The sequence below is a fragment of the Argentina silus genome, assembly GCF_951799395.1.
Source record: "Argentina silus genome assembly, chromosome: 10".
NCBI classification, from domain to species: domain Eukaryota; kingdom Metazoa; phylum Chordata; class Actinopteri; order Argentiniformes; family Argentinidae; genus Argentina; species Argentina silus.
In genome coordinates, this window is record NC_139664.1 from 10,427,001 (window position 1) to 10,439,329 (window position 12,329).

Genomic DNA, 12,329 nt, shown 5'->3' on the forward strand with positions numbered 1-12,329 from the left:
GCGCACACGCATACACACACACACACACACACACACACACACACACACACACACACACACACACACACACACACACTTTCACAGGGTTCAGTGTGAAGTGGACATTTTTCCTTTAATTAGATACAGTATTTACGGTTGCCCATAGCTTTTGTTGATCTCTGTTTGTAACTGATAATGTTTGGTTGTTTATATAGTACCAAAGATATAAAAACATTAACTTACACGTGTATGTAGAATGTAGTGGGACAGCACACAGAGAAGCTCCCAGAAACAGCCCTCACAGCTTCTGCCAAGACATGGACACAGCCCACAGCCTCCGCACCACTGGGTTGTAGGATATGTTATTAGTGCACTTGTTTTCAGACAACTGAGCTGGAAAAGTTATCCAAGCCTTCTATCTATTGCATCAATAAATGATAAGCTGGCCTCATCCCAAAGCCTACGTCCCTGTTTTAGGTTTTTCAATGGATGTGATAAAGTCCGACAGATACGAGAGGAGCCGTACTGGTGAGGAGGAGCTCAATCAAGATGGAAACCAGGGTTTCTCAATGCACCAATGCACCAATGCACCAATGCACAGGGGCACATGTAGATCCAGATGCAAAAATCAAATCCAGCTTATTTTTCTAAAAGCTTCAAAGAATCAATGAGGGAAGGAGCACTGTTTAAAACTGACAGTGATGGGAGGGGTGACTAGTGGACTAGTGGACTAGTGGACTACTGGCCTGGCCTTTGAATACGGCAAGCAGGTCATGATATCCATACAGTCTCACACAACAGACATATTTATTTGAACCTGATTTATGAATCTAGTCAGGTTTATAAGTATAATATAAACTATATAAGATTTACATAGTATAGAAATAGGTATAACACTCTTTATATGTAGCAACACTTTCTGTCTAGGAGTTTATATTATCACCAGACTTTGAGGACGGAGATCGACCAGTCTCTCAGCTGTTGGAATAACCAGTCTATATAATATCAGGCTTGGACACACAGTAGTCTCTAACATTCTACACATTCTGCGTACACAAACAACCTCATTTGTATACTGCTACCTATGTTTTATATCCATAAACAATTCAACGTGATCCTGTACTGTACGTGTCTGTGGTACATATGTAAATAAATGGTGGTTTCATCATGGTAGAGGGAGTATAATCGTATTATAGATGTCAGGGTTGCCTCAGTATGTGAAATTAAACATGAGGAGAAATATAAGAATGTAAGCCAGCTTGTTTCACAGCATTACTTGTGTTGTTACAACTTAATACTATCCTGAAGCTATGCGCTAATATCTCATTTTGTAGATCAGCATTCACCCACACTCCACTTACCCTGCAGCACAACATGGTCTAAAATTAGCATCAGCAATCTGGTAATACTAGAAAAATACACACACTCTGTGTGAGAAAGTGTGTGAGATTGCAGATTGCATGTGGAGATGATGGTGTTAGATGCAGGATAATAGGATGTCTGCAGGTAAAAGTTTTGCTCTGGGCAAGAGAGGCTCTGCATATCAGTCTCATTCTATGTTTGTTTGTTTGTGTGTGTGTGTGTGTGTGTCTGTGTGTGTGTGTGTGTCTGTGTGTGTGCGTGCATGTGTGTGTGTGTGTGTGTGTGTGTGTGTGTGTGTGTGTGTGTACGTGAGTGTGCGTGAATGTGTTTGTGTGTGTGTGTGTCTTTTGAAATCAAACGTCCTTCATGATACAGTATTGTCTGTCATTATGCAGAGGACACACACTGTACAGTACATATGATTGTTTACATCATAGCATATTGAATTTAAAAAAATAAAAAAATATGTTAAAGAAGCCAGGGTTGAAAAAAATCCAAGCATAATGAGAGGTGTGTCAAATATTATAAATATTATATTTGTCCCAAAGAAGGGAGTGTGCGTGTGCATGTGTGTGTGTGCGTGTGTGCGTATGTGCGTGAGAGAGAGAGAGAGAGAGAGAGAGAGAGAGACAGAGAGGAAGAGAGAGAGAGAGAGAGAGAGAGAGAGAGAGAGAGTGTAAGAAGACACTGATCAATCACATCCTAAAGAGACAGAGAATGACCATGGGGATATCATCACTGAGAAGCAGACAGGAGAGACACACTCTCAGGACAGAGGAAACACTGTCTGGTGTTTATCAAAAAATGCTGTATTTCATCCGGGGATAGCTGTCTGTTTTCCTCTGCATTCAGCAAAACATCTGAGAGAGATCAGGGCACAGGAGAGAAATGAGCCGTTCCCTTTCAAGACCCAAAGAACACTTGAAACACTTTCTTTATCCAGGGAAATCCTGTGTCTGATAGGTTGCAGTAAACAGGGTAGGATCAGGTTGACACTGATCTTTTTCAGTTTAGCATTTAGAAGATAAAAAGATTGGGCAGGGACAGCTGTTCCCAGATCTCTACCCGAGGGCAATATTCACCCATCTGCACTAGAGGATGACAAGGGAGGGAAACTAAAGCTTGTACTGTCTAAAATGTTGACTCCTCTTCAGGCCTGTTTCAAGTTGACATCCCTCTTAGCCAGAGTTCACAGGTCATAGTTTAGAGGTGACTGCTCTTGGTCTCCACCTCTGCGTCCCCCTTCTCCCCGCCTGGCTCCCTCCTCTCCCATCCCTGCCGTATGCGGGTGAGGGTGCGGTCCACACAGGGGCTGATGATCAGCAGCTTTAGCAGCAGCACCACAGTGGGCAGAACAAGACACAGCATGTAGCCTGGCGGGGTCCACCACTTGTAGGTGGAGGGACGCAGGAACTTGTCCCAGCCGTACAGGTAACCATGGGCCGTACATATCAGCAGGGTCAGGTGACCCAGCTTGGACTGGGAGAGAGGACATAAGAGGGGGGTTTTAGGATGAATACATCAACACACACATCGACTCACAAATGGACACACAGTGTTGGGGAAGCTACTCTGAACATTTATTTAACTAAATTACCAGTTACTTTACTTATTTTAAGGGAAGAAGTTGAACTACACTAAAGCTACCCTTGGGAGAAATATAGTATCTAAAGCTACTTTGAAAAAGTAGTTCACTCCATCAAAATTACAGCACACAAATCAGTCAGTCAGTTACTGACAGATGACCAGTCTGACAGAAGGCGCGCTCTGAAATCACTGAGAGAGAAAAGAACAGGTGAGGTGGTGCAGTGAGGGAAGAAATATTAAGGACATTTGAAGTTCAAGGGCCGGAATAGTTATAGTTAAATTCCTATTTCTCTTCATTGTTTTTTGGGGAAATGTCATGAGTAGTGACAGAAGTTAATTACAGAAGTTAATTACACCGCATAGCAAAAAAAGTAATTAACTACTGAAAACACTATAAGAAAACTATTTAGTTTTAGTTTAACTACCACCAAGCTACAGCAAAATGTTGTTAAATTAATAGTTAAGCTGTAGCTGTAGTAGAACTACTCTCCAACATTGCGCACACACACACACACACACACACACACACACACACACACACACACACACACACACACACACACACACACACACAGGCTAAGATTGTGTAACGGCTAGCTACGGGAATCTTTCAAACAGACCTATGACCTGTATTGACAGTATCCTGGCTGTGTTTTATCCAGGTATAACAATTCTGCTTAATGAATAACTTCAAATGTAATACAGGTCAAGTATCTCTCACACAGTGTCTGAATTACTGGTTCAATGGGTTTAAACTGAGAGTGGGGAATGATGATGACTTATCTGCTTTAATTACATCATAAAAGAAGAAACAGCACGCACACACACACACACACACACACACACACACACACACACACACACACACACACACACACACACACACACACACACACACAAACAATAAACACCACACACCTGTACAAAGTTGAATTCCCTCCAGCTAAGTGAACCTCCCACGGAGGGGAGGGACGTTAATCCCAGCAGTACATAGAGGGAGAAGCCCAGAATTCCCAGAAAAAAGAAGACATCTGTGGCCCAGGCCTCCGTGGTGTCAAAGTCAAATGGAGTGGTTTGGTTGGCCTTCACCTGAGTGAAAAAGAGATTAGAGTGCTATTATATCATGCAGGCGTGGTGCAACATGCACTTACCCAAGTCAACTATCACTGTCCTCGTTTTCCATTGTCCTTATCTCTCTTTGCCCAAGAACACACCTACACACACACACACACACACACACACACACACACACACACACACACACACACACACACACACACACTTCCCCTCTCTGATCCTACCGCGTCCACTGCCCCTGAGATGATTTTGTGTCTTGTAGAGTAGCGTATGGGTAAGATGAGTGTGTAGATCATGTGCAGGAAGGCCAATCCCAGAGCCAGCAGACCCAGCTGCTTCCTGCATAGCATCCAGCGGTCCAGCCAATCAGGGAAGCGACTGCAATATAGCAAGACATACACTGTATAATAAATGTAAATGCCTTGGCAAATGTCACAAACACACACACACACACACACACACACACACACACACACACACGTCCCTACATATACTCTTCTATTCAGGTCTGACCTGTACTTGGTTCCTCTGTAGAGCTGCAGGAAGGCGGCCATGACACCAGGCAGGTAACAGAGGGACAACATGATCAGAGACACGATGGGGAACACCTGCCCAGGTAAGGCACACACAGAGACACAAACACATAAATACACACAGGGTTTGGGCTAGAATAAACACACAAACTAAAGTTCACCACCAGAAGTTCCTCTCTGTTACCTTGTTGGCCAGTGTGACCATCATTCTGAAGGAGATGTCTTTTTTCTGGGTGACGTATGCATACACAACGTCTCTGATCAGCAGGTAGAAGTAGAAGCCAGCTATGAGGCCTATGGCGATGCATAGAGGGAGTCTCCACTGGGGGAACAGCTGCAGGGGGAAGTCTTCTAGCTCCCTGGCCGCTGAGAGAGAGCCCCGGTCTACGGCACTGAGACCCAGCCTGGTGGCCACCTCCACCACTGCCTGCTTGGCCTCCCCACTGTCCCCACAGATGGACACCTGGAACATATACACATATATTGTAACTATACACATACATATATTATCCTCATAGATATACAGTACACCGATAAGATATACATGCTATAGTAGGTCAGAAAAATACCGGACATACTTATAGGTATATAGGAATACTATCTATCTTGTAGTGTCTCACTCATACATGACAAATATAGGCACATTAACAGGTACAATATGTAACCTCATATATACACTCCCTTGTCACTGTGTTGAGCTTCACTATTCTCCCTGCTCTGAACCAAAGAGATTAGGTAGATTGTAAAGAGTGTTTTGACATGCTTATGAATGTGTTTGTGTGTGTGTGTGTGTGTGTGTGTGTGTGTGTGTGTGTGTGTGTGTGTGTGTGTGTGTGTGTGCGCGCGCGCACAAGAGAGAGAGAGAGAGAGAGAGAGAGAGAGAGAGAGATTGAAAATGCAGATATTACAGCTAGGAGAATAAAGAGTTTTCCCCAGATGTTTGTGTAAACAGACTGGGCAGCGAACCGTGTCCTCATACATTACCGGTACAGTAACGGCAGGGGACCAGGGACGGACAGAATCTCTATTTGAATGTAAATGTGACACTGGCAGAGCCCCACTGTGGATCTAATCAAATCGCCGACCAATGATTTACACAAACATGCACACACACACACACACACACACACACACACACACACACACACACTCACACACACGCACACGCACACGCACGCGCACGCGCACACACACACACACACACACACACACAAACAATGAAACAAAAACACAGATACTCTTATTCTCTCATACAGCAGCTACCAGTTTTTTTAGAAAAAAAGAGTGCACTGCAGCAGTAGAATGTGTGTATGTGTGTGTGTGTGTGTGTGTGTGTGTGTGTGTGTGTGTGTCTGTGTGTGTGTGTGTTTGTTTGTTTGTTTGTTTGTATGAAGAGAATGTGAGGCAGATTCAGGTTTGTTCTCAAGAGGGTTGAATGCGGTGTTTGTGTTTCTCTCTTTAGCTCTGAAACTGAGCCTGAGCACAAACACTTGTCTCTCATCTCCGCAACATAACCAAGTGTGTGCGCACGTGCACACGTGTGTGTGTGTGTGTGTGTGTGTGTGTGTGTGTGTGTGTTTGTTTAAAGTCAGTGAATATATCTATATATGTGTGTGTGTGTGTGTGTGTGTGTGTGTGTGTGTGTGTGTGTGTGTGTGTGTGTGTGTGTGTGTGTGTGTGTGTGTGTGTGTGTAGCATTACCTCGCTGTGCCTGTTTCATCAGGCATTGGTAAAATAAATATTTAAAAAAGGAGATCCGTATCTATCTATGCATCTCCTTCACTTTTCCATTTCAGATGATGATTTTTCTTAGCTGTACCTTGATTTTAATCACACAACAAACACTCATTTTAATCTGACAGAGATTTAGAATCGTCCTCTGGTCTGTAAAGAGACCACTACTTTTTTTTTCTTTTTTTTTTCTTAAAGCAATAATTCTCTATCTTGTTTCTTAGCAGCCCACACCACACTGGAGAAACGGGGCTACACATCTGCACACTAACTAAAGCCTCTCTCCCTTCTCCACCTCCACCCTTCCTGTCTCACCTGTTTCCCTGACAGAGGTCCGTTCTGCAGAGCCCAGGCAGACAGAGTGTTGAAGCCTTTGACCACAGCAGCTCCAGGCACCAGGCTGATTATGTCCAAGAACATCAATAATCAACATACTGTAAAAACACACACACACATATACTCATGCTCACATTTACTGAACACAACATCTCTCACCTTTGCAGGTGCTCTGCGTTGGCCTCAGGATACAGACCCTTCCTTAGGTTGTTACTGATGTCCACCAACACCTGGTATGGACGAAGGAACTCATCACTAGTCCAGGTCATACAAGGAGAAGTAGACACTGAGCTTAAAATCAAACTTTAATTACGTTTGAGACTAATCTTATTGGGATTCCAAAGCCCTTGGTACAAACTGTAAGTGATGTACAGTACACTGAGTTTCATGCACACTGGTTCAGCGTTTATTACTTTTAGATGAATTTGAAATTAATACAGTAATAGATGTTAATGAATGTGCTGAGTGAACAGACCTTCCCCTTCAGCTGTGCTGCCAGTGGCTGCAGGAAGTCGTAGTGTTCCCTCTGAACAGCAATGAAGACCAGGCTAGCTGACAGGGCTGCTGCAGCATGGCCCAACACCTGCATGTGGGAGATGAGACTCAGAGAGAGAAGCCTGCTTGTCTGACACATCATTTCTTTGTAACATCGAATAAAGTACCCTCTCCAAAAGACGTCAACCTTCAGATCTTTAACCCCTATAGTAATTATTTGATTTCTCTTTTGGAGTGTAGAGCCAAAAGAAGAAAAAATGCTTCACTCCCATTACTTACGCAGGGCACTGAAGCATCCACATATAAACACATAAAGATCATCAACATATAAAGACATACCGGTATATTATTCACATAAAAAACACAAATAATTTAGCAACATAGATACCCATACACAACATATACAGTAGCCTATACACATACTGTATACCCTACACAAACTGTATACACATGTTTACACATATTTACACCTGCAAAATACAGAATCAACATGTAAACACCATACACATATTCACCTACAGTACAACATGAATACATATAAACCCATATAAACCCATATCTACCTGAGCTCCCTGGGGCAGAGGGGGGGGGCTGTTGGGTCTCCGGCTACCAAACACCACCCCGTACCCCGCCTGGAGCAGACGCAGGCCCAGAGAACGCCCCAGGTCCCCCGTCCCAAAGATACACAGCGTCTCACGCTCAGGGGGGGCAGGGACCTGAGACATGGACACATACTGTTTCTTCTCCTCACAAGTCATGTCCACAGGTGAGTAGACAAGTGAGTGATCTCTGCTGAGTTTCAGAGTGTGATCCGTTCTTCTCTAGTGTAGTCCGTAACAACGTGATCTTTCTTGACTGTTCCACTACTGCACAGTCCTGCCCCAAGATATGTCATTCATTTATTGCTCCTTTCCTTTATCCTCAGCTGTTAACATCAGATCATATGATCATGTTATCATATCTGTGTGTGTGTGTGTGTGTGTGTGTGTGTGTGTGTGTGTGTGTGTGTGTGTGTGTGTGTGTGTGTGTGTGCGTGTGTGTGCTTACTTATGATTCTATCCTTATCTCTTTTCACTCATGTGCTAGTTGTATAATATTATAATGCAGAAGATACTGATTAGTTTACCTCCTACTCCTAGTAATTACTGTTTACAGTACCAATCACATTTTCCTTAGCTGTGTGTGTGTGTGACTCATCAATGTACCTGTCATTATTGTTTACCTATGACTCTATCCTTATCTGTTACCACTCATGTGCTATTTATAGATTCTAGGAACGCAGAAGATAGTGTTTTGTGTAGAGCTCAGAAGTGTGTTCGTTTGAGTTTGTGAACTTTCTTCTGGTTCAAGTTCCTCCCATCAGCATTTTTTTTTTTACTGTTTCAGAAATGCCTGTGGTTAGAGAAATCCTGATTGTTCTTTTGCCAGTATTATCCACACCCACTGATCAGACTTATCACAAACACACGCACACACACGCATACACATACACACACATGCACGTGTGCGCGCACACACACACACACACACACACACACACACACACACACACAGGGTTCCATCCTGAAATTCCTGGAAAATTCCTACACGGTGAGTGGGAATTGTGAAGTGCCAGATGGCTGGGACTTTTTGTTTTGATCAGGGAACATCTTGTGACATTTCAGTCACGTGTACTCAGGGAAATGTTTACGTCACACACATGCTGATGAGACTTGTTATAAATGTCAGTGTAAAACACCAGATTAGTGCTCAGGTAAAATATTATGTTGACTTGACTGATTAGTATTGCCTTACAGCATCAGCTTAGATACCCTTTGATATTCATACTTAACATTCAGGGTGACATTTTATGTCTGCTGAACGGCCTGCACAGTGCAACAATTTGATATGGCTAAAAACAACTGTAACAATTGGGTGGGTTTAAGATTAGGTTGAAAAGGATTTGAAAAGAGAGGGGCTTACTGTAAGTTTGGGTTCAGATCAGGCGTTGGGGTTTACATAGAGAGGAGTTTAAGATTCGGTTCAGATCAGGGTAGGGGCTTTAAAATCTTAAAGAGTTTAAAGAGTCCTAATTCACACTATCCACGAAATACGAAAATACAAAATATGTGAAGCACTACTGCAAATAAGGTCACCCCCTTTATAATCAATTAATGTGTTCATAGCAGCCGTGTCCGTAGTGAAAGAGTTGCGAGTGTCCATGCATTTCTATTTCTGATGGTGCGTGCCGGTGTCTTGTCAGTGTGTGTTCCTGCTTCAGAGAGCGTTCCCCCTCTATTCATTGTGGTTTTAAGAGGTACCGAAGGCTAAGAGGTACTGAATTGATGATATCTTACTGACATGTCACCATTGCATTCCAAGTGTTTTCATGCATTTTTAAGAATATTGTAAAGTTAATTATTTAGTTCAGAACATTAATTGATGTTATTGCAATTTGTCAATTTAACACCAAAATTAATCGCATGTTTTACATCAATGATATAAGATTATAGATGCAATCAATAATATGTCATCTGCAAGCATCATCAACATTTTACAGATGAATACATGAAAAATCTGAATATATTGAATACATAATTATATTCATACAGCTGATATAAAGTGCATGGACATATGGCAATCTCTGTTTGTGTGTGTATGTGTTTGTGTGCATGCGTGCGTGTGTGAGACTCATCAACTTATCGTATCATTAGTGCTGACTTATGACTCTATCCTTATCTGTTATGACTGTGCTATGTGCTAGTTGTAGATTATTGGAATGCAGAAGACACTGTTCTGTGTAGAGCTCTGAGGTGTGCCGTCAGAATTAAGTTGGTTTGAGTTTGTGAGGTTACAATACAAATAATTCCGGTTCAAGTTTTTTTCACAAATGCCATTTGCCTGACTCTGGTGAGCTGGTCAGAGCCTGGGGAGGAGATCACAGAACCAGCAGTAAGTCTGGTACAAAGAATTTAGAGAATTTTGGGCCTGTGGTTAGATAAATCCTGATTGTTCTTTTGCCAGTATTATCCACACCCACTCATCAGACTTATCACAAATACACACATACACACACACACACACACACACACACACACACACACACACACACACACACTTAATTTATGATGGCTTACTTACATATCACCAAAAAAAGTCACTGTTATAATATTAACCAAAATGTGATGAACAAGGGTATAACATGATTGACAATCATTACTGAAGTAGTAATGGCAAAAGTTGAGTGATATTCATGGTATCACCAATAACCGTAAGTCAACCGTTAGTCATCATGAAACTGCTTTGGAGGACCAAGTGTCATAGGTGTAAGCAACTATCACTGTTATTGTACAATAATATTCATTAGATAACTCTTAAAAACACACTTTCTGTCAGATCGGGAACACTACACGACACCAGCACGCATATTATCACCTCACTGGTCTAAATAATTCCTAGTTTCATGCTGTCTGTCACTCAACACGTCTTTCCTGTCAAACCAAAACAACTACAAGTGTGGACGAGACACATTCTGGATTCTCTCTCAGAAACAGAGAACTATAAGATTCTTCCCATGAATCCTTTAATCGAAATTGTATTGTCTCACGTCAGATAGCACGACTCCATCTGCACTGATCGGTCGAGGCTTTAGTGTAGGAGTGACGCCACCTGTCGTAAAACAATGATAAAAGGTACAATCTGGAAGGACATCGCCAGAACTCTAATGGTTTCACAGACAAGGCTTAAACCTAGTCCTAGAATAAAAAACATCCTCAGTGGCAATTTGCCATTGAAAGTATGAATTAGTCCAGGATTAGGCTTAAGCCTTGTCTGTGAAACCGGCCCTAAATGTTACAAATAAACTCTTCCCATTTATTTTTTAAATAATTCTATAGGCCTAATTCAAATCTGCAGCCGGTAGCAGTTCAACTTGCCGATGAGATATGAGTAAATGGATATGAAGTTAAATAGAAACTAAAAGCGAGAGAAAAAATGCCCCTCCATTCCAATTGGTTCTCGTTTGTTTTTATATGTTATCGCTGCGATGCCCGGCGGATCATGTCTGAACATTGAGCGTTGCGCTTCGGCTGCTTTTCTGAGCCCCTCGCTCGCATCGAGACTTGTTGAAATGGGGACTTAGGAAGAATAAAGATGTAAGTTAAAAACGGAATGTCCCATAAGCATTGCCATTGCCATAAATATTCCATAAATATTCCATTACCGGCTTTCCAGACAGACACACTCGGGATGTTCATTATGAAACTGTTAGAAGATGATTTTATGAAGAATAAAAAACAGTTTTGATGAAAGTGTAGCCTATTTCACCAGATGTTTGTCTTTGATGAAACGGTTGCTTTGAGGCTGGTGAGGAGAGACAGATGTGTGTGTGTGTGTGTGTGTGTGTGTGTGTGTGTGTGTGTGTGTGTGTGTGTGTGTGTGTGTGTGTGTGTGTGTGTGTGTGTGTGTGCGTGCTTGGTAGCTCTTAATATCTATGAGTGTGTCTGATTATCTTGGTCTCTGGGCCTAGAAGGCAGAATATGCAGTGATGTCTCTGTGCTTCATCTTCTATCTCTGTTTTAAGGGAATATATGGATTGATGGACGTTTGAAGTCCTGAATCTTATTAGGGAAATCCAAGCTGCAGAAATCAGAGCCTGAGTGGAGTTGCATGAAACTGCAGATTTACAAATTTCCTCTGTCAAATTCTGCTGGGGTCTGTGTTTTACTAATGTGCTCCTTTACAAAAGAAAGTGCAGTGGAACTGAAGAAATTATATAAAAGTGTAGCTTCTCTAGAACTCTCTGCTCAACAGAGTAGAGTAGTACTTGTCTCCTAGAATTCAATTGTGTCCTTCCCTCACCTCCTTTCCTTTCTCCCCTCATATCTATGAATCTACCAGAGATCTGACATGGACTTGATAGGTCAAAGGAAGAGGGTGGAGAGCTATCCAGTCCTGTTACCTATCGCATGCAGCAAAGGAGACAAGAAAAGACATATGAAGGAGTCAAGACAAACAAGAAAATGACAGGAATAAGGTTGGCTCAGTTGGTAGAGCATGTTGGTAGCAATGCTGAAGTTGTAGGTTCAATTTCTGCTCCATCCATGTGCAAAGACTGTATTTACTCACTCTCTCATACTGTAAACCACTGTGGATTAAAGAGTCTGCCATCCTGTATATCATTAATTAAGATGGAAAACAGCTGCCTCTGTTTTAGGAGCCAGACTGTGGCAGCAGGTTTTAGGGTTGACG

At 42.3% G+C, this 12,329-nt stretch overlaps 2 protein-coding genes across 2 annotated transcripts in view; one reads left to right on the top strand and one right to left on the bottom strand.

Moving 5' to 3' along the window:
• The window catches only part of LOC310811120 (metalloreductase STEAP4-like), a 7,818-nt gene extending 7,388 nt beyond the window's left edge, over window positions 1–430 (top strand). The window contains exon 10 of the mRNA XM_083679179.1: window positions 1–430. This exon is cut by the window's left edge and continues 634 nt beyond it. The gene's annotated coding sequence lies outside the window, so the exon portion shown is untranslated.
• A 2,114-nt stretch (window positions 431–2,544) lies between these two features.
• Window positions 2,545–7,858, bottom strand: LOC310811274 (metalloreductase STEAP4-like; the record flags this gene model as incomplete). The annotated part of the gene is made up of 9 exons (XM_083679393.1): window positions 2,545–2,820; window positions 3,847–4,017; window positions 4,230–4,383; window positions 4,519–4,613; window positions 4,723–5,001; window positions 6,585–6,669; window positions 6,765–6,835; window positions 7,081–7,188; window positions 7,664–7,858. The coding sequence occupies 9 exons, from the start codon at window positions 7,856–7,858 to the stop codon at window positions 2,545–2,547; spliced, it is 1,434 nt and encodes a 477-aa protein (XP_083535519.1).
• Window positions 7,859–12,329: the final 4,471 nt, after the last annotated feature.